The sequence below is a fragment of the Triticum urartu genome, chromosome 5A, assembly GCF_056163025.1.
Source record: "Triticum urartu cultivar PI428250 chromosome 5A, HENAU_Tu73, whole genome shotgun sequence".
NCBI classification, from domain to species: Eukaryota; Viridiplantae; Streptophyta; class Magnoliopsida; order Poales; family Poaceae; genus Triticum; species Triticum urartu.
This window is the reverse complement of record NC_141877.1, coordinates 489,534,459-489,557,716: the sequence shown is the minus strand read 5'-3', so window position 1 is coordinate 489,557,716 and position 23,258 is coordinate 489,534,459. Positions and strand designations below refer to the sequence as shown.

The following is a 23,258-nucleotide window of genomic DNA, read 5'->3' as shown; positions in this document are numbered from 1 at the left end:
GTTTGTATATTGAAAATTCAACACCTCTCTAACAAAGTTACAAAAAGGCATCCAAATTTTGTTTGAAATCTTTTGATCGGGATATACCTGGAATTTTGTGGTTACTACTGTAATCGAGAATCTTGCTCCCCCTCGAGAAAAAAAGTCACTACCGGAATCGCACCCTATGCCGACGGCCAGGGCCGTCGGCATAGCCCTGAATGGCCGTCGGGACAGGCCTATGCCGACGGCCCCCGTCGGCATAGGGCCGTCGGCAAAATATCCGTCGGCGTAGCCAGAAAGGCCGTCGGCATAAGACCTATCCCAACGGTGTCCGTACATCTATGCCGACGGCCAAGGCCGTCGGCAACGTTATCGCCTAACGGCGGCCGCCGTCAAGTCTGCCCAACGACTTGTCTCCACGTGGCACCCCTATGCCGACGGCCTAGCCGTCGGCTTAGTCGAAAACTGTGCCGACGGCTAGACCGTCGGCATAGATGTGCCACGTGCCGACCGGCCGCTGCTCGTGGGCCAGGGCTATGCCGACGGCTGGGCCGTCAGCATAGTTTGAAATTAAGCCGACGGCCAGGTCGTCGGCATAGTCCTTCAAACAGAGATCCCAGTTGCTGACACGTGGGCACCTATGCCGACGGCCAGGCCGTCGGCTTAATTTCAAACTATGCCGACGGCTAGGCCGTCGGCATAGGTTCCCACGTGTCAGCAACTGGGAGCTCACGCTGGCCCTATGCCGACGGCCTAGCAGTCGGCATAGTTTGCTTTTAATTTTTTTTCTTTTTTCTGTTTGTTTTCAAATCAGTTCAATTCAGATAACATCACATATATAACAGCACATATCAGCAGCACATATCAACGAACGTAAGCATAAGCATGATCACAACAATAGATCATCATCACACAAGCATAAGCATATCAACGAATGTAAGCATAAGCATCATCACACAAGTCAGCTAAATGATCATCAGCACACACAAGTCATCTCAAGCATCATCATCACATCTCAAGCATCATCGAGCACCGCAGAGGTCGTCACCGCCAAGACGGCCAAAGTCCAGGTCATCAGTGCTAGCGGCAGCGCTACCGCCTCCGCCTCCGTGGATCGGAATGGTCGGGCTCCGTGTCTCCGGAGTGCTGCGAAGACCACCGCCAACGGTAGATCCACCTATTCCCTGCATGTTGAAAAGACATATGCACGGGATCTATGACTGTGTTGAAAGGCATGACATGCTTTGGGTGAATAGATTGGGGATGAACTAACCGGCGAGGGGCCAGCGTTCTGTGCCACAAACTCCTCAAAGCTCATCAGCACTGGTTGTGCTGGAGGGCATTGTGCTGTAGGGAACTGAGGACACCTGCCGGCCGCCATATCCTGAAAAGCCTGCTGCATCTGGCTATCCCTCTGCACTTGGTGTTCATAAAGCCTCTGATGCCACGCCATGGTCTCCTGGCGTGTGTACTCCATGTAGGCCTACGGTATGACATGATGGAACTCATAAAACTACTAAATGCAGAAAATGAAGTGAGAAATGAAGATAAGAGGGAAAATACTTACAGATTGTTGCTCCTGAAAGAGGGACTGTGTACTAGTCACTGGCTGGCTCGTGCGCTGGCTCAGGCTCGGGTCGATCCGATGAAGCTGTGTGTAGGAGATACTAGGAGTGATCACAGCATCGAGAACCGCGTCCCGACCGTGCTCCTTGGGCCCCATCCTCACCACCGCCATGTCGTCCAGAGGCGCCGCAATGGGTCAGGTGTGTCAGGATGTAACTCCAGATACGCTTCGGAGTAGGCCTTCTTCCTCCCTGCGGTCTTCTTGCCGTAGTACTTGGGCTCGCCAGGCTTGGGGTCCTTCCGCGTATGGGCGATCTCCCACGCCTGCATATGTGAGAGCGGCCGCTTCAGTTTCTCCTCCTGCACCACCAAACAGAGGTTAGTCATACATAAGAAAGTGATGGTAAATAGAATAAGAAGAATGTTTAATGGGGTTAGTCATATATTAACTGCCTTGTGGAGATAGTGGTTTCGGTTTCCCTGAGCATGTACTCCCTCCGTCCCTCGGTTAGCCTTATTTTGGGTTCTCATAGCCGCCCAGGCTCCAGCCTCATCACACCAAAGATCCACCAATGCCGCCCAGGACTCGTCTTTTCCATAACACCAATTTGGACACACCTACATAATAAAAGCATAATGGCATGTAGGTGTGTCCAAATTGGTGTTATGGAAGCATAAAGCATAAAGCATAATGTACCACAAGGTAATGAAAGCATAATGAAAAATCTTTTATACTTACCGCCAAGAACTCGGGCCTCTCCAAGGTAATGCCCATCCTCCGCGCTTCTTCCTTGGTCATCTTCACACCAAGATAGTCGTGGTAGTATGTGGAGATGGCCACATAGCGCACCTCGTACCGCATCTGGCGGGCCTTCTTCTTGCATTGGCCGCCCTCGATCGCGTGCTCGATCTGGAGCTTAGTTCGTCAGGTGAGTGAAGGGGGAGGGGGTCGTCGACGGTGAGGGTGGGGGTGGGGGCGGGGTAGTTTAGTTCGTCAGGTGAGTGAAGGGGGGGGGTCATCGACAGAGGGACACCTGGGAGCAACATCCGGGCCAAACCCACTGCTACATATCCACACCGTGTAGACCCGACACGTCCGTTTCCCCCCTCCCGGTGCCGGCGGCGGCGCCGTCCGTTAGGGGGGCCACACCCCGAAGATGTGTGCTGCCTCTTCGGACATGCCACAACACCACCCTGCTTGTATGAGGGCCCGGTACGACACTCCGGTGGCATTGCTACCCCCTAGGGACCTCGTCCCGCCTAACCCTGGAGCGGTTGACCACGAGATCTAGCCCTTTGACTTCCTACGGACGGGCTTTGACTAGTGGACCTCTCCACCCGGTTGTGTCGGGTCGGCCCAGAGGGACACCGGGGAGCAACATCTGGGCCAAACCCACAGCTAAATCCACTCCGTGTAGACCGGATGCGGTAGTTTCCCCACTCCAGGTGCCGGCGGCGGCGCCGTCCGTGAGGGGGGCCACGCACCGGAGACGCGCGCGGCCTCTTCGGACATGCCACAACACCACCCCACATGTATGAGGCGCGGTACGACGCTCCGGTGGCATTGCTACCCCCAGGGCCCCCGTCCCGCCTAACCCTGTAGCGTTTGACCACGGGATCTGGCCCTTTGACTTTGCACGGACGGGCTTTGACCAGCGGACCTCCCCACCCGGTTGTGTTCGGTCAGCCCATAGGTACTCTTTGGAGCAACATCCAGGCCAGACCCACAACAAGATCCCCTCCGTGTAGACCCGCCGCGTCCGTTTCCCCCCTCCAGGTGCCGGTGGCGGCGCCGTTCGTGAGGGGGGCACACCCCGGAGACGTGTGCCGCCTCTTTGGACATGCCACCAAACCACCCCGCATGTATGAGGGCCCGGTGCGATGCTCCGGTGGCATTGCTACCCCCCCAGGGCCCCCGACCCGCCTAACCCTGTAGCGTTTGACCACGGGATCTAGCCCTTTGACTTTGCACGGACGGGCTTTGACCAGCGGACCTCCCCACCCGGTTGTGTTCGGTCAGCCCATAGGTACACTTTGGAGCAACATCCGGGCCAGACCCACAACAAGACCCCCTCCGTGTAGACCCGACACGTCCGTTTCCCCCCTCCAGGTGCCGGCGGCGGCGCCGTCCGTGAGGGGGGGCACACCCCGGAGACGTGTGCCTCCTCTTCGGACATGCCACCACACCACCCCGCATGTATGAGGGCCCGGTGCAACGCTCCGGTGGCATTGCTACCCCCCAGGTCCCCCGTCCCGCCTAACCCTGTAGCGTTTGACCACGGGATCTAGCCCTTTGACTTTGCACGGACGGGCTTTGACCAGCGGACCTCCCCACCCGGTTGTGTTAGGTCAGCCCATAGGAACACTTTGGAGCAACATCCGGGCCAGACCCACAACAAGATCCCCTCCGTGTAGACCCGACGCGTCCGTTTCCCCCCTCCAGGTGCCGGCGGCGGCGCCGTCCGTGAAGGGGGGCACATCCCGGAGACGTGTGCCACCTCTTCGGACATGCCACCACACCACCCCGCATGTATGAGGGCCCGGTGCGACGCTCCGGTGGCATTGCTACCCCCAGGGCCCCCGTCCCGCCTAACCCTGTAGCGTTTGACCACGGGATCTAGCCCTTTGACTTTGCACGGACGGGCTTTGACCAGCGGACCTCCCCACCCGGTTGTGTTCGGTCAGCCCATAGGTACACTTTGGAGCAACATCCGGGCCAGACCCACAACAAGATCCCCTCCGTGTAGACCCGACGCGTCCGTTTCCCCCCTCCAGGTGCCGGCGGTGGCGCCGTCCGTGAGGGGGGGCACACCCCGGAGATGTGTGCCGCCTCTTCGGACATGCCACCACACCATCCCGCATGTATGAGGGCCCGGTGCGACGCTCCGGTGGCATTGCTACCCCCCAGGTCCCCCGTCCCGCCTAACCCTGTAGTGTTTGACCACGGGATATAGCCCTTTGACTTTGCACGGACGGGCTTTGACCAGTGGACCTCCCCACCCGGTTGTGTTAGGTCAGCCCATAGGAACACTTTGGAGCAACATCCAGGCCAGACCCACAACAAGATCCCCTCCGTGTAGATCCAACGCGTCCGTGAGGGGGGGGCACACCCCGGAGACGTGTGCCGCCTCTTCGGACATGCCACCACACCACCCCGCATGTATGAGGGGCCGGTGCGACGCTCCAGTGGCATTGCTACCTCCCAGGGCCCCGTCCCGCCTAACCCTGGAGCGGTTGATCACGAGATCTAGCCCTTTGAGTTTCCACAGACGTGCTTTGACCAGTGGGCCTCTCCACCCGGTTGTGTCAGGTCAGCACAGAGGGACACCCGGGAGCAACATTCGGGGCCAAACCGACAGCTACATCCCCTCCGTGTAGACCCGATGCGTCCGTTTCCCCCCTCCAGGTGCCGGCGGCGGCGCCGTCCGTTAGGGGGACCACGCCCCAGAGATGTGTGCCGCCTCTTCGGACATGCCACAACACCACCCGGTTGTGGTAGGTCATCCGATATATATAAACACTTGGAGCAAAGTCCCCTTCGTATAGACCCGATGCAGCTGTTCCCCATTCCAGTTGCCGGCTGGCGGCTGCACCGTTCGTGAGGGGGGTCACACCGCTCTATACAGAACCGAAAAATAATGTAGGTATGCTTATTAACACATACGGTATGTAAGTTAGTTAAATAATAATAATAAAGAAAACAGTGAAGAAAAAGAAAAAAAACTATATGTATGCTTATTAACACATACTATATGCTTATTAACATACTATATGCTTATTAACACATATTATGTGTATGCTTATTAACACGTACTGTATGCTTAATAATACTAATAATACTATATGGAAAAAAAGAAAAAAAAGAAAAAAAAACTATGCCGACAGCAGCCGTCGGCATAGCTGCGGCCAGGGCAGATGGACAGCGCCGCGGATCGATGACGTGTCAGATATGCCGACGGCTGCCGTCGGCATAGGTCCTGGTCGGTGCGCTCCGGATCGGTGACGTGTCACCCGTATCTATGCCGACGGCCGCCCGTCACGGCCGTCGGCATAGATTTGACGTCGTTAGCCGGCCGTGATGCCCGTTGTCGGCGGGCCCGCATCTATGCCGACGGCCTATATATGCCGACGGCAGCTGTAGGCGTAGTCTTGGATAAGCCGACGGCTGTTGTGTGCCGACGGCTGCTGTCGGCGTAGACGTGGATAGCCCGACGGCCATTGTACGCCGACGGCCAGGAGCTAGCTGTCGGCATAGCTCGGACTAGGCCGACGGTTGCCATCGGCATATATTTGGCTGTCGGCTTAGAGCCCTGTTCCGGTAGTGAGTGGGATCAGGTAGCCAAAATCTTGGTCGGGAGAGAACACATGTATTGCAAGGGTGAATCTATGCATCAGGTGCACCCATGCCTCTCTAGCCGGGAGAGAGAAGAGATGGCCACAATCTCGTGATTTCCACAATGTTTACGAAAAGAATCTTGTATTTCATCAAAATAAAGCCACACTTTCAGCTTTGTTCGGATTTCGCCACGGCCATGGGTACGGAGTTTGTGTTTTTTTCCTTCTTTTTCAGGCTTACAAAATTAGTTTTACTAGACTGCTAACTGAGACACAAACTCTTTTTGTGGGTGTTCATTCTATATCTTTTATCAATATGAAGCCTTCTACTAATTTGCTCTACTCTTCCAATGCGGGCAACTACTTAATTTAGTGTTATGATTCTTGGTTCGCAAGAGATACCAAGGGGCTGAGAGCCAGAGCTTACCAAATACCTGCAATGTGGTGGGCCATACCCTCCAAGACTGGTTAGCAACCTAGGTGTCCTTGTCGATAACGAGAACTTTGGAAGGGCGGGGTAGTGGGCAAGAAGATGGCGTTTGGTGGAAGCCGGCTAAGCAAAGTATAGGGGGTGGGGGAGGGGAGAGAGAGGACCGTTAGAGTTAGTTCAAACAATTCAGAAAAAGATTTGGAATCCAAAAAATTCATATAATGTTTTTTCTTTCGTTTGAGACACACTTACAGTTATAAGTACAAATTTTACGAGGTAGGTATCTATCAAAAACTTCTAACTTGTGGACACCCGCAAAATCTCATATCCTTGGGTATGGACACAAATGTCCCCGGCCTATCTACATTATCGATCTCACTCTCATCAATGCTACTGTCACTTTGTTAGCAGTAGCTATGTGCGCTACCATGCATGGTATATATGGAACACACCATCACGAGAAGTTCTCGTCCATCTGCTCACGGAACCTTCTGATGAACATTTCAGCAGCCAGGTCAATATCGTCGTCCATATTGAATTCCAAATCAGCCTCCTGGTTGCTCCTTATTGCAGTCATCACTGACGGATGATCTCCATCATCATCATCACTGCCATACTCATCAGTGTAACAGAAATCGTCATCGTCGCTGAAGATGGGGCGCAGTGTCCAGTCAGGGCAGCCACCAACACCGTCCTCTTGAACAAACAATGTTAGATGGTGGGACGGATCAACCATCTCACCGACTTGGTACTTTGGCTTCTTGAGGACACTGGTCTTGCTCTTGCACATAGCTGCTGCCTTCTTGAGGAGCGCCCGGGCGTTGGTGATCTTCATCTTTGTTGCTGAGAGGTGGTCTATGCCAAGGGCAACAACTAATTAAGGAATCGTACTCTCTCAGGCTTTGCATGAGTAGATCACTGAGCTCCAGGGGTCAGCCAAGCCCGGTTTGAGAATTGAGAGGGTGATTGACCATGGGGCTCCTATGTCCCAAAGGGTGCATTTATAGTCATGAAACGAGCATGCAACTAAGAGTGCAGCTTAATTTGCTAATGCCATGATCAAACTTTATTAGGTTGTCCAAAGCGTGTTAAACGAAGATAGCATTTGGAGAGAACAATTTGAGCATATGCATGTGGAGTAGGCACTACAAGAAAGTATTCCAACTAGGCCATAAAGGACTAGAGTGGGATCCCACTGTCTCCCCTAAGCTATGTCTACGCGTTAGCAGCAGCTTAATTTTCTTGGCGGCCTCCGTTGCAGTGTGACGATCAATCATCCTGCTCCATGCATGGCTTTTCCGTTGCTTTCTCGCCGCTTTTCCTTTGCTTCTCTATTCTCCCTGCAACTCTATAGCCATTGTGATGCCTCCGATTCAATCGTACACTAATCATACACGCAAATATGTACGATTAAGATTAAAGACTCACGGGAAAAAATCACAACACAACTCTAGACACAAATAAAATAATAGAAACTTTATATTACAAGCCAGGGGCTTCGAGGGCTCGAATACATAGCTCGATACACAAGAGTCAGTGGAAGCAACAATATCTGGGTACAGACATAAGTTAAACAAGACTGCCTTAAGAAGGCAAGCACAAAACAACAATGATCGAAGAGGCAAGGCCTCCTGCCTGGGACCTCCTAACTACTCCTGGTCGTCGGCGGTCTCCACGTAGTAGGCACCCTCTGGGTAGTAGTAGTAGTCGACTGGGGTGGCATCTGGCTCCTGGGATCCACCATCTGGTTGCAACAACCGGAAAGAAGAAAGAAGGGGGAAAAGGGGAAGCAAAGCAACCGTGAGTACTCATCCAAAGTGCTCGCAAGCATCAGATCTATACTAAGTATGCATTGGTATCAAATGAAGGGTTGTATCTGTGGACTGAACTGCAGAATGCTAGAATAGAGGGGAAGGCCTAGCCTATCGAAGACTAGCATCTTTAAGCAGCTCCAAGCATCTTGCAGCATGTGGAAGAGTAAAGAATAGCAATTTATATTTAAGAAACATGTTGTAGTATTAATGCCCAGAGATCCTTCCTCGACTCCCTGCGAGAAAGCAATCCTGGAGCCACATATCCCAAGTAACCATTTCTATTTGTAATAGATCAGGATATAAGTCTGAATGCCCGTTACCGTGGACACGACTATTACTAGATAATCTTTCCCGCAGGGGTGCACCACGTTTTTCAACACGCTTGATTACTCTGGCCGGACACACTTTTCTGGGTCAATACCCGGCCTCGGAAGATCAACACGTCGTAGCCGTACCTAGGCTCAGCAGAGAGGTCCCTGCCGGTCTACATCCTAAGCACTCCGGGATCTGGGCCCATCGCCCGTTGCACTCTGGGTCGTTGCGAGCAAGGCGGACCAAACACCACCTCTGGGGTGCCGGCCCAGCTGTGGCGCAATGCTGAACTGGACTCTGACAAAGCTTCGGCTGATACTACGTCGTCGAGGCCCATAACTATTCTCGTATGATGGTTAGTTTGTAAAGGCCAAAGGCCAACTCAGAACAAATACCCAAACCATAGTGTATTATTAGCTTGCGGAGACGAGCAGAGACTCACGATCGTTGTGACCCCGTCGCCCCGTCGTGGACTTACGGCAAGGGCCCAGAATGCCCGGCCATGCCACGTAATTATCCTGCGGGTGCTCTCTGGGCCCGCCCGACTTTCACAAAGGTCTCAAGTAAAGTCAAGGTAACCGTGTGTCCAAAACATCAAGGAGGAAAACCCGAGGAATCACCCTCTGGGGATTCCACTCGATGTAATCATCAAGGTGAACGTAAGAGGAACCACCCTCGAGGTCCACACTTGAGGAGTTGCACGACAGAGCCGTATTGAGAATGGTGAAGGAGGAATCACCCTCGTTGACCACGACCAAATAGCTACACTACAGAATTATCATCAGGAGTGCGTTACGAGGTATCACCCTCGGCACTTGATAGTAGCTCTACAGAATCGAGCAATAAAAGGGATGTGATGTGATGTGAGGTGTCAGGCTCTGGTCGTTGATCACGTTGATCGAGTCATCGATGATGAAGCAGGGGCAACAAGGACAAGGTGGGGGGTCACTGATGGATCACTAACCAACCTATAGTAAGCACTCTAGGATAAGCAGGTAGGTAACAATATCAGATTACAAAAGCAGGCTATGCATCAGAATAGGAGCAATCAATAACAGTAGCAAAATCTAATGCAAGCATGAGAGAATGGAATGGGCGATATCGGGATGATCAAAGGGGGGGGGGGCTTGCCTGGAAGCTCTGCTGAAAGGGAAGAAGTGTCGTCATCGACGTGGTCGATCACAGCAGCATCAGCAACGGTCTCGGGGTCTACCGGAGAAGAAGAGGGGGAAGAAACATTAAGTATAAGCAAATAGATGCATGACATGACAATAAGCAGCACTAGGCGTGTTCTAACGCGGTGTCACACGATACCGGGGAAGGGTGGATGCATCCGGGAAAGTTTTCCCGAAGTTTGGCATTTTCGGACAAATGAATCGGTGGGGGGACAGTTGAATGTTCGCTATGCTAGGGACGTGTGACAGACGAACGGATGGCGTATTTGGATTCGTCTCGTCTTTCTGAGCAACTTTCATGTATAAAACTTTTTCATCCGAGTTACGGATTATGTTCTATTAAATTTCAAATATTTAAACATTTTCTGGATTTATTCTTAAATCGAAAAAATTCTTAAAATGTTAGGGCTACCCAGCTCTGTGTACACAAAACTGTACACAGAGGATGACAACTGGGCCAGGGGGTCCCAGTTGACCAGTCAACGTTCGACTGGTCAACAGGGGGTGGCCCCCTATCATACACATAATAGCTAATAGCATTTTAACCTAGTTTTGTTAGCAGGTTAATTAAACATAAATAGTTCATTAAACATGATTAATTAATTAAATATATATTTTTTACATATTTTTAATTTTTTTAAGAAAAGGGGTCGGTGGGGCCTACTAGGAACTGGCCCATAGGCCTTAGCGGGGCGTGGCCGAAACGGGGCGGAGCCCCAGGGGTGCGGGCATAGCCCACCAGGGCGACGGGGGAAGTCGGGCGCCGGCGACGGTGGGAGCCGGGCGCCGCCGCCGGTGGCCAAGGCCCGCACGGTTGACGACCGGAATAGGGCGGCGTGGTTAGGGGAGGAAAGCGCGACGTGGGGCAGCAAAGTAGAGCAGAAGCAGCAGGCGGCGGCCGGGGCACTGGTGAGCGCAGCTCCGGCGGCCGGTGGCAGGCGCGGGAGGGCTGCAAGGACACGACAAGCGGCTGCGGGGCAGGGGGCGGCCCGATGCGGAGTTTGCGGGCTCGTCGACGAGGCTAGGGCCGGTCGGTGTCTATGGTGGAGCGAGGTGGGGCGATGGTGACGGCGCTCGGCGACGAGGGATCCGGAGAGGGGGCGAGGGTGTGGGAGTGTAACACCCTCGATGCGACTATGGCTCCCACGTGTCCGTGTCATGGCACGACTTAGAGATATAATCGCATTGAAGGCATATGTCGCAAGTTAGGCAATCTTCACAACATCCCATGTAATATGATAATAAAAAGGGAGATAACATAGTTGGCTTACACTCGCCACGTCAATCAAGTACATAAATAACATTACATCATCCAAAACACTCATGGCCCGACTACGGCGCCAAAATAAAAGAGAACCCAACATGCGACACGGTCCCAATCACCCCCAACTGGGCACCACTACTGATCATCGGGAAAGGAAATGTAGTATCATTGAGAGTCTTCGTCGAACTCCCACTTGAGCTCATACGCGTCTCCTGGAGCGGAATCATCAGGCCCTGCATCTGGTGTAATAGTAATCTGTGAGCCACAGGGACTCAGCAATCTCGCACCCTCGCGATCAAGACTATTTGAGCTTAAAGGAATGGCAAGGTAAAATATGAGTGGAGCTGCAGCAAGCGACTAGCAAGTATGGTGGCTAACTTATTCGCAAAAGAGAGCGAGAAGAGGAGGCAAAGCGCGAGCGAGAAACTAGAGAGCAACCTGCGCAAACATTACTCCAATGCCGTGTCCACTCCCCGGACTCCGCCGAGAAGAGGCCATCACGGTAACACACTCAGTTGATTCATTTTAGTTAAGGTTCAAGTTATCTACAACCGGACATTAACAAATTCCCATCTGCCCATAACCGCGGGCACGGCTTTCGAAAGTTCAATCCCTGCAGGGGAGTCCCAACTTAGCCCATGACAAGCTCTCACGGTCAACGAAGGAATAGACCTCCTCCCAAGACGTTCCGATCAGACTCGGTATCTCGGTAATTCAAGACACTTCGACAGGTTAAAACAAGACCAGCAACACCGCCCGAATGTGCCGACAAATCCCGATAGGAGCTGCACATATCTCTTTCTCAGGGCACACTCAGATGAGCCAGACGTCGGGTAGGCCAGCCCAGAGTTGCCCCTGGTAGCCCCGGACATCGCTCAGTGGGACCAACACTCAGAGGAGCACTGGCCCGGGGGGGTAAAATAAGATGACCCTTGAGTCTGCAGAACCCAAGGGAAAGAAAAGGCTAGGTTGCGAATGGTAAAACCAATGTTGGGAATTGCTGGAAAAGCTTTAATCAAGACGAACTATCAAGGGGTTCCCATTATAACCCAACCGCGTAAGGAACGCAAAATCCAGGAACATAACACCGATATGACGGAAACTAGGGCGGCAAGAGTGGAACAAAACACTAGGCGAGAGGCCGAGCCTTCCACCCTTTACCAAGTATATAGATGCATTAAGATAACATAGCAATATAATGATATCCCAACAAGTAAATAAATGTTTCAGTAAGGAACAGCCTCCAATCTTCACCTGCAACTAGCAACGCTATAAGAGGGGCTGAGCAAAGCGGTAACATAGCCAATCAACGGTTTGCTAGGACAATGGTGGGTTAGAGGTTTGACATGGCAATTTAGGAGGCTTTCAAGCAAGTGGTAGGCATCGTAGCAATGGCATAGCAAAAGAGCGAGCAAACTACCATAGCAAAGATAGTAGTGATTTCGAGGGTATGATCATCTTGCCTGCACATTTGTTAAAGTTGACTGGATCCTCAAGAGCAAACTCAACGGGCTCCTCGTTAGCAAACTCGTCTCCCGGCTCTACCCAAACAATACAAACAAGCAACAAGGATACAATCAAACACGTGCAAACTCAAACAACACGATGCAAAGATGATATGCTATGCGGGATGCGATGCAGGATGCAAAATGCAAGATATGACAGGAAATGCATGAACCTGGCCTCAACTTGGAATTCCAAGGGTGCCACTGGAAATATGAGATGAAATCGCTTGAAAACGATATAAAGAACGCCGGAATCGGAGTTACGGTTTGGAAATGGCAAGCGATTCAAATATGACACCGGTCTGCGATTTACAGCAAGTAAGCATCTAAATGCAACGAAATGAACACGCTACAGCACCCAAACATGACAACAAAATACATGGAAGGGATGCACACAAGATGCTTAACAAAAGTCTAGCACTGAGCTACGGCCAAATCATCCATTAACAAGTTCAAACAAGCATGGCAAAAATGCAAATGACAAACAGATCTCAGACTTAGTGAATTAACACTTGTCTGGAATTTCAGATCATATAGCCCTCTTCGGAGCAACAAAACAACATGCTACGGGACCTGAACATGACAAAGAAATACATGGCATGGAGATACTCAACAAGCTTAACAAAAGTCCCTTAGTGACCTTGAGTCAAAAGGGATCACAAAATATACTAACAAGCACACCAACATAGCAAAAACATAATCAGTTTCAGACTGAGTGAAAAACTGACACATGCTGAAATATATCTCAAGTAGGCATGTTTACGAGCTCGATGCACTCACTACGGTGCAAGTCATGGCAAGACAAGCATACACCCCTAAAGAAGGCACAAAATACAAGCTAGACATGGCAAGAACAATGGCATAGCATGCACGGATCAACTACAATAACATCGGCAAAATCGCAAACAAGTTGACGATCTGCCCAGATTCGCAACGAAGCAAAAGTAGAGCTCGATTGACTCGAGCTAGGGTGCTCCATAATTGAAAACAAAGACATGGATGGATATAGAACTACAAGATTAACAAAACTCCCTTACTGATCATCCTCAAAAGAGGCACGGATCACTAGGAAACAACAAGAACATATGGCATCATGAACTAAACAATCCCAGGACTTAGTGAAATCACTGTCCCTGAAAACGGAATTAGCAAGTGCACCACTTTGCAAGATTGCACAAGTCACCACACACATCCTAAAAATACATGGGTTGCACCTCTGGATAGATGACAAAACCCTTAACAAAACACATGAAGAACTCACGGGCATAACATGCACACATTAATCATGGCAAAAATGACAAAAGTGCTAAATGGAGTAACAGATCTGACAATTATCTCAAGTAGCCCTCTTCTAACAGCATTTCGGGCATCAAGATGAGCTCAAATGAAAATGATGCAATGGAATGAAGTTATGTACTCTCTGAGATGAACCTTTTGATATGCTATATGCATGAATCGGAGCTACGGATGCAAAGTTACGGGGCCCCGAACAGAGGCACTTGGACTGAAAAATTCCGAGGACTTAGAAGAATTTTGACCTAGGGTTTCCAGATCTGGATCTCGTGCACGCAATCCGAGGCGATTCCGGCGAGCACTGTTCGCCGGCGGCGGGGACGACGTCGGAGGAGGTCGCCGGAGGAGAGGGAGACGTGGAGGAGGCCGGCCGGGGCGAGGTCGTCGGCGGGGCGGCTCCCACGGTGCGGGGCGCCGGTGGCCGCGGGCGGCGCGGGCGGCGAGCGGCCAGGCGGCGGGTGGCGAGCGGCGGCGGGCGGCGAGCTCCGGCGGGCGCGCGGGCCGGGGAGGGCTCCCCGCGGGCCCTGCGGGCTTCGGCGGCGGCGCGGCGAAGTGGGGCGTGGCCTGGTGACGTGGCGCGCAGCGATTGGGCGAGGGGTCGGCGGCGGACGTGTCCGGCCCGGACGGACGTGTCTGGCCGGCGCGGAGGTGATTTTTAGGGTTTCGGGGGAGGAGAAGATCCGGATTTCGGGGGTTCTTTAAATAGACATAGAGGGAGCTAGGAGAGTCCAAATGAGGTGCGGTTTTCGGCCAGCGATCGTGATCGAACGCTCTAGGACATGGAGCAGAGTTTGGTGGGTTTTGGGCCAAATTGGAGGGGTGTTGGGCTGCAACACACACGAGGCCTTTTCGGTCCCTCGGTTAACCGTTGGAGTACCAAACGAAGTCCAAATGGTACGAAACTTGACAGGCGGTCTACCGGTAGTAAACCAAGGCCGCTTGGCAAGTCTCGGTCCAATCCGGAAATGTTTAGTCCCCACACACGAAAGAAAGATAGAAATGACCACCGGAGGAGAACGGAGCGCCGGAATGCAAAACGGACAACGGGGAAAATGCTCGAATGCATGAGATGAACACGTATGCAAATGCAATGCACATGATGACATGATATGAGATGCATGAAAACGACAACAACACACGGAGACAAAGACCCGAATCCGAGGAAATAAATATAACTTAACGCCGGAAACGGCAAGAGTTGGAGTACAAATAGGGAAAGTTACATCCGGGGTGTTACAACACTCCACCACTACGAAAGGATCTCGTCCCGAGATCTAGGACTGAAAGAACGCCGGGTACTCAGAACGGAGGTGATCCTCGCGTTCCCAGGTAGCTTCACGGTCGGAATGGTGTGACCACTTGACTTTGAGAAATTTGATTGACTTGTTGCGAGTCTTGCGTTCAGTCTCTTCAAGAATAGCAACTGGGTGCTCACGATAAGAGAGATCTTCTTGGAGCTCAATGTCCTCGAAGTTGACGGTGCGGTCGGGAGTCTTGAAGCACTTTCGAAGCTGAGAGACATGGAACACGTCATGAACATTTGCAAAGTTTGAAGGAAGCTCGAGTTGATAGGCGAGGTCGCCTCTTTTGCTGACAATCTTGAAAGGTCCCACGTATCTAGGGGCAAGCTTCCCTTTGATACCGAAGCGACGAGTACCTTTCATAGGAGAGACGCGGAGGTAAACATGATCTCCGATATCGAAAGCCAAATCACGGTGCTTACTATCATAGTAGCTCTTCTGGCGGGATTGGGCTGCTTTGAGGTTATCACGAATGACTTTGCACATTTCTTCTGCTTCTGTGATTAAGTCATTACCCAAAAGCTGACGTTCATCGGTTTCAGACCAGTTGAGAGGGGTACGGCACTTCCTGCCATACAGAATTTGGAAAGGGGCCTTGCCCGAACCTGCTTGAAAACTGTTGTTGTAGGAGAATTCAGCATAAGGAAGACAATCCTCCCACTTCATACCGAAGCAGATCACACAAGCCCTGAGCATATCTTCAAGAATTTGGTTGACACGCTCAACTTGACCGCTAGTTTGAGGATGGAAAGCTGTGCTGAAGCGGATGTTCGTGCCCATGGCCTTCTGAAAAGAATCCCAAAACTTCGAGGTAAAGATGCTGCCACGGTCTGAAGAGATCACTTGAGGAATACCGTGCAGAGAGACAATACACGAGGTATAGAGTTCCGCCAATTGAGCTGCAGTGATCGACTCTTTGATAGGCAGAAAGTGAGCCACTTTGGTGAGTTTGTCGATGACAACGAATATAGCATCATTGCCATGCTTGGACTTTGGAAACCTAGTCACGAAGTCCATTTCAATGTGGTCAAACTTCCATTCTGGAATGGCAAGAGGTTGGAGGAGACCTGCTGGCCTTTGGTGTTCTGCCTTCACTCTTCTGCAGACATCACATTCATTCATGAATTGAGCGATCTCGCGCTTCATTCGAGTCCACCAATAAGCTTGCTTAAGGTCCTGATACATCTTCGTGCTCCCAGGGTGGATGGAGAGGAGAGAATTGTGAGCCTCGTTCATGATCACTTTACGGAGGTCACCTTTGGGTACAACAATACGATCCTCGAAGAAGAGAGTGTCCTTGTCATCAAGGCGGTAGCACTTGTACTTGGACTGACTCTTGGCAATCCCAATCTTCACCTTTTTCACCATAGCATCAAGAAGCTGGGCTTGGCGAATCTGGTCTTCCAAGGTAGGAGAAACTTGAAGGTTGGCGAGGAAACCTTGAGGAACAACTTGCAGATTAAGTTTGCGGAAAGCTTCACAAAGCTCGGGTTGATAAGGCTTGAGAATCAGACTGTTGCATTAAGCCTTTCTGCTCAATGCGTCAGCAACCACATTAGCCTTGCCTGGAGTGTACTCAATAATCGGATTATACTCTTGAATCATCTCGACCCATCGAGTTTGCCTGAGGTTGAGATTAGGCTGAGTGAAGATGTACTTGAGACTCTTGTGATCAGTGAAAATGTCCACTTTTCTTCCCAATAGAAGATGTCTCCAAGTCAAAAGAGCATGCACAACTGCCGCCAACTCGAGATCATGAGTTGGGTAGTTCTTCTCATTAGGCTTCAACTGGCGAGAGGTATAAGCAACAACTTTCTTCTCTTGCATCAATACTGCGCCAAGACCTTGGAGAGAGGCATCACAAAAGACCTCGTATGGCTTGGATTCATCAGGCGGAGTCAGAACTGGAGCAGTGATCAACTTCTCTTTCAAAGTGTTGAAAGCAATATCACACTCCGGGGACCAAACGTACTTGACGTGCTTCTGAAGAAGATTTGAGAGAGGCTTCGCGATCTTAGAAAAGTTTTCAAAGAATCTTCGGCAATAGCTTGCGAGACCGAGAAAACTGAGGAGTTGCTTCACATTCTGAGGAGGTTCCCAATTCATAATTGCAGATACCTTCTCAGGGTTCACGGCAATGCCCTTGGCAGAGATGATATGACCAAGATATAGAATCTCATCGAGCCAAAATTCACACTTGGAGAACTTGGCGTAGAACTGATATTCTCTGAGCTTATCGAGAACCAAACGCAAGTGCTTGGCATGATCTTCCTTGTTCTTCGAGAAAACCAGAATGTCGTCGAGATAGACCAAAACGAAGTCATTGGTGTAGGCGTTGAAGATGAAATTCATCATGCGAGAGAACGTCGAAGGAGCGTTGGCGAGTCCAAAAGACATGACAGTGTATTCATATGAACCAAAGCTTGTTCTGAATGCTGTCTTGGGAATATCTTCTTCACGAATGCGAATCTGGTGATAACCCATACGGAGATCAAGCTTGGAGAATACTTGGGCACCTTTGAGTTGTTCGAACAGCTCATTGATGTTGGGAAGTGGGTATTTGTTCTTAATGGTCTTCTTGTTCACTGGACGGTAATCAACACAAAGTCGGTCCGTTCCATCCTTCTTCTTCACAAAAAGAACACCACAACCCCACGGAGAAGAACTAGGCCGGATGAGACCCATTTTCTCTTGCATATCGAGTTGCTTCTTCAGCTCCTTCAACTCTTCAGGTCCGAGCTTGTAAGGACGTTTGCACACAGGTTCCGTGCCAGGCTCAAGATCAATAACGAATTCAACTGGCCGGTGTGGAGGCATTCCTGGAAGCTCTTCTGAAAAGACGTCTTGATATTCGCAAACGACTGGAATTTGAGAGATAGCATCCAATTCACCCTTCTCATTGAGAGAAAACAGACGGATAGTATCATCACGAGCGGCAAAGACAATTACATCCTCAGACGAATGAGTCAATTGAATCTGCCTGGCTGCACAATCAAGATGTGCCTTGTGCTTAGAAAGCCAATCCATTCCGAGAATAAGATCAATATCCGAGTTATAAAGAACCACCGGAGAAGAGAGAAACTTGTAATCGCCCAATTTGATAGAAACATCTGGGGCAATAGCGCTTGCATTCATGAATTTACCCGGAGAAACAACAGATAACTGTCCAGGCAAATCTTGCAAAGGCAACTCATGCTTAGAAACAAATGGCCTCGAGATGAAACAATGTGATGCACCCGTGTAAAAAAGAACTTTTGCAGGAATATCATTAATAGGAAGGTTACCCATGATGACATCTGATGAGTCCTCTGCCTGAGCTGCATTCATCAAATTGACCTTGGCGGACTTGGGGTTATGCTTGACCACAGCTGTACTTGCCGATCTCACAGGAGGAGGAGGAGGAAGACGCCTCTGGTTGAAACACTTGTTGGCATAGTGACCCTTCTATTGGCACTTGTTGCACGTGACCTCTGAAAGCGGACGGTGATACGGAGCACTCGATCTTGGAGGTTGAGACGAAGTCTTGTTCTGAAAGCCAGGGTTGGGTGGGTGGGAAGAACCACTGCCACCTTTGCTCTTCTGCTGATACGGCTGACGGAACGGAGGAGGAGGAAGCCAAAACTTCTGCTGCTTGTCCACTTGAGTAGAGGAAGAAGGAGTAACATCTCTAACTCGCTTCTTGGAAGCATCACACCTCAACTGAGCAGCCTCTTGCTTCAGTGCCATGTTGTAGAACTCATCATACCTCAAGGGCTCAAAGAGGACAAGAGCGAGCTGAATTTCTTCTCTAAGACCACCCCTGAACTAATATATCATGCTCTTCTCATCAGGGACGTCCTGCTTGGCAAAGCGGGCGAGCTTCTGGAACAACTTGTTGTAGTCATAGACAGACAAAGAGCCTTGCTTCAGATTGCGGAATTCCTCACGCTTGCTTTGAACCACGCTCTGGGGATATGATGAGCCCGGAAATCTCGACGGAAATCATCCCAAGTGATAACACGTCCACCTCTGGAGTCCTTGTACTGCTGGAACCATTCTGCAGCTTGATCTTTGAGTTGGAAGGAAGCAAACTTGACAAAGTCCTCAGGCCTGACGTTACTGCACTCGAAATGCTTACACAGATCCACAAGCCAATCATCAGCATCGGTTGCCTCAACACAATTGCTGAAAGTCTTTGGCCCGTTAGCAAGGAACTGGTTGAGTGTAGCAAAGTGACTCTGATTGCTGCCTTGATTTCCTTGACTGCCTTGATTGCGCTCTTGAAGAATTTGCATGATCAGCTGTGTGTTTGCATTGGTTGCGGCCATCACAGCTTGCCATGCCTCTGGAGGAGGTGGAGGTGGTGGCGGATCAGGATTCGGAGTCGTGCACGTTGGAGGAGCCATCCTGAAGAGGTTGACCACCATTAGCACATTGACAGATAAATATTGAAGCTGAATCCAACGGAATGAAAATTGCAACATATAGTCTTCACATCCGAACAAAATGAACGAATGCATTCCTCTTGAAATGGTCACATATCCATAAATTGAGAAGCCACGTAGAATTAAGGTAGAGAAATAAATCAACAAGGTACGGATCAAGAACGAATAATCGGTAAGAAATCCCAATCTCAAACCAATATCCGTGGAAGAAAAACTAGAGCTACTAGAATTCCCACCTATGAAACTCCCGAACCTTTCCAGTTATGCAATCAGGTGTTGGAGATATAGGGGAAGCATAATATCTCACCCAAACTAGCAATTCCTACATCCAGCTGTATCCATCCTTCAACACATAACCAAGAAACCTTCGGAAACCATCTACCTCAACCTTCGAAAAGCATCCATTATACAAGTTATGGCGATACTCCCGAACTTCCGCCCCAGTACTGCGTGGCGTCGAGGTTATCTCACCAACGAACTGCATAAAAGAGATTTTCGATGTCGGCGTACTAAACTCAGGTATTCCAGAACTGTAACGATAAAATTATGATGACAACACCTCAGAGCTCAACTCCCCGGGACGCTTCCACTAAACCCCTGACAGGAGGCACCAAGACAATATTCTTATCATAAAACCATCGGAACGATTCCAAGATACCCGCGTGATCCTAAATTTTTTTTAGTAATATTTGAGAAGAGAAGAGTCAAAACTCTACGTCAGATTGCCTTACCAGAGAGATGAGGAGACTGGAAAGTAAAAAGAATTCCTAAACTCTCCAATATATAATTCCTAAATGACTCAAAACAATTTTCTAGACACAACTCGGCCGCTAATAACGATCAAGCAATGGGGCTCCTAAGGTCGGGGAAGGCTCTGATTACCAACTTGTAACACCCTCGATGCGACTATGGCTCCCACGTGTCGAGGCACGACTTAGAGATATAATCGCATTGAAGGCATATGTCGCAAGTTAGGCAATCTTCACAACATCCCATGTAATATGATAATAAAAAGGGAGATAACATAGTTGGCTTACACTCGCCACATCAATCAAGTACATAAATAACATTACATCATCCAAAACACTCGTGGCCCGACTATGGCGCCAAAATAAAAGAGAACCCAACATGCGACATGGTCCCAATCATCCCCAACTGGGCACCACTACTGATCATCGGGAAAGGAAACGTAGTATCGTTGAGAGTCTTCGTCGAACTCCCACTTGAGCTCATACGCGTCTCCTGGAGCGGAATCATCAGGCCCTGCATCTGGTGTAATAGTAATCTGTGAGCCACAGGGACTCAGCAATCTCGCACCCTCGCGATCAAGACTATTTGAGCTTAAAGGAATGGCAAGGTAAAATATGAGTGGAGCTGCAGCAAGCGACTAGCAAGAATGGTGGCTAACTTATTCGCAAAAGAGAGCTAGAAGAGGAGGCAAAGCGCGAGCGAGAAACTAGAGAGCAACCTGCGCAAACAATACTCCAATGCCGTGTCCACTTCCCGGACTCCGCCGAGAAGAGGCCATCACGGTAACACACTCAGTTGATTCATTTTAGTTAAGGTTCAAGTTATCTACAACCGGACATTAACAAATTCTCATCTGCCCATAACCGCGGGCACGGGTTTCGAAAGTTCAATCCCTGCAGGGGAGTCCCAACTTAGCCCATGACAAGCTCTCACGGTCAACGAAGGAATAGACCTCCTCCCAAGACGTTCCGATCAGACTCGGTATCTCGGTAATTCAAGACACTTCGACAGGTTAAAACAAGACCAGAAACACCGCCCGAATGTGCCGACAAATCCCGATAGGAGCTGCACATATCTCTTTCTCAGGGCACACTCAGATGAGCCAGACGTCGGGTAGGCCAGCCCAGAGTTGCCCCTGGTAGCCCCGGACATCGCTCGGTGGGACCAACACTCAGAGGAGCACTGGCCCCGGGGGGGGGGGGGGGGTAAAATAAGATGACCCTTGAGTCTGCAGAACCCAAGGGAAATAAAAGGCTAGGTGGCGAATGGTAAAACCAATGTTGGGCATTGCTGGAAAAGCTTTAATCAAGGCGAACTATCAAGGGGTTCCCATTATAACCCAACCGCGTAAGGAACGCAAAATCCGGGAACATAACACCGATATGACGGAAACTAGGGCGGCAAGAGTGGAACAAAACACTAGGCGAGAGGCCGAGCCCTCCACCCTTACCAAGTATATAGATGCATTAAGATAACATAGCAATATAATGATATCCCAACAAGTAAATAAATGTTTCAGTAAGGAACGGCCTCCAATCTTCACCTGTAACTAGCAACGCTATAAAAGGGGCTGAGCAAAGCGGTAACATAGCCAATCAACGGTTTGCTAGGGCAATGGTGGGTTAGAGGTTTGACATGGCAATTTAGGAGGCTTTCAAGCAAGTGGTAGGCATCGTAGCAATGGCATAGCAAAAGAGCGAGCAAACTACCATAGCAAAGATAGTAGTGATTTCGAGGGTATGATCATCTTGCCTGCACAGTTGTTAAAGTTGACTGGATCCTCAAAAGCAAACTCAACGGGCTCCTCGTTAGCAAACTCGTCTCCCGGCTCTACCCAAATAATACAAACAAGCAACAAGGATACAATCAAACATGTGCAAACTCAAACAACACGATGCAAAGATGATATGCTATGCGGGATGCGATGCGAGATGCAAAATGCAAGATATGACAGGAAATGCATTAACCTGGCCTCAACTTGGAATTCCAAAGGTGCCACTGGAAAGATGAGATGAAATCGCTTGAAAACGATATAAAGAACGCCGGAATCGGAGTTACGGTTTGGAAATGGCAAGCGATTCAAATATGACACCGGTCTGCGATTTACAGCAAGTAAGCATCTAAATGCAACGAAATGAACACGCTACAGCACCCAAACATGACAACAAAATACATGGAAGGGATGCAAACAAGATGCTTAACAAAAGTCTAGCACTGAGCTACGGCCAAATCATCCATTAACAAGTTCAAACAAGCATGGCAAAAATGCAAATGACAAACAGATCTCAGACTTAGTGAATTAACACTTGTATGGAATTTCAGATCATATAGCCCTCTTCGGAGCAACAAAACAACATGCTACGGGACCTGAACATGACAAAGAAAGACATGGCATGGAGATACTCAACAAGCTTAACAAAAGTCCCTTAGTGACCTTGAGTCAAAAGGGATCACAAAATATACTAACAAGCACACCAACATAGCAAAAACATAATCAGTTTCAGACTGAGTGAAAAACTGACACATGCTGAAATATATCTCAAGTAGGCATGTTTACGAGCTCGATGCACTCACTACGGTGCAAGTCATGGCAAGACAAGCATACACCCCTAAAGAAGGCACAAAATACAAGCTAGACATGGCAAGAACAATGGCATAGCATGCACGGATCAACTGCAATAACATCGGCAAAATCGCAAACAAGTTGACGATCTGCCCAGATTCGCAACGAAGCAAAAGTAGAGCTCGATTGACTCGAGCTAGGGTGCTCCATAATTGAAAACAAAGACATGGATGGATATAGAACTACAAGATTAACAAAACTCCCTTACTGATCATCCTCAAAAGAGGCACGGATCACTAGGAAACAATAAGAACATATGGCATCATGAACTAAACAATCCCAGGACTTAGTGAAATCACTAAGTCCCTGAAAACAGAATTAGCAAGTGCACCACTTTGCAAGCTTGCACAAGTCACCACACACATCCTAAAAATACATGGGTTGCACCTCTAGATAGATGACAAAACCCTTAACAAAACACATGCAGAACTCACGGGGATAGCATGCACACATTAATCATGGAAAAAATGACAAAAGTGCTAAA

General features: G+C 49.8%; 1 protein-coding gene across 1 annotated transcript; it reads right to left on the bottom strand.

The window, feature by feature from the left end:
- Positions 1-6,517: 6,517 nt before the first annotated feature.
- Positions 6,518-7,293, bottom strand: LOC125556376 (uncharacterized). Its single transcript, XM_048719124.2, has one exon. It carries the CDS (start codon positions 7,146-7,148, stop codon positions 6,768-6,770), a length of 381 nt encoding a protein of 126 aa, XP_048575081.2. The 5' UTR covers positions 7,149-7,293; the 3' UTR covers positions 6,518-6,767.
- Positions 7,294-23,258: the final 15,965 nt, after the last annotated feature.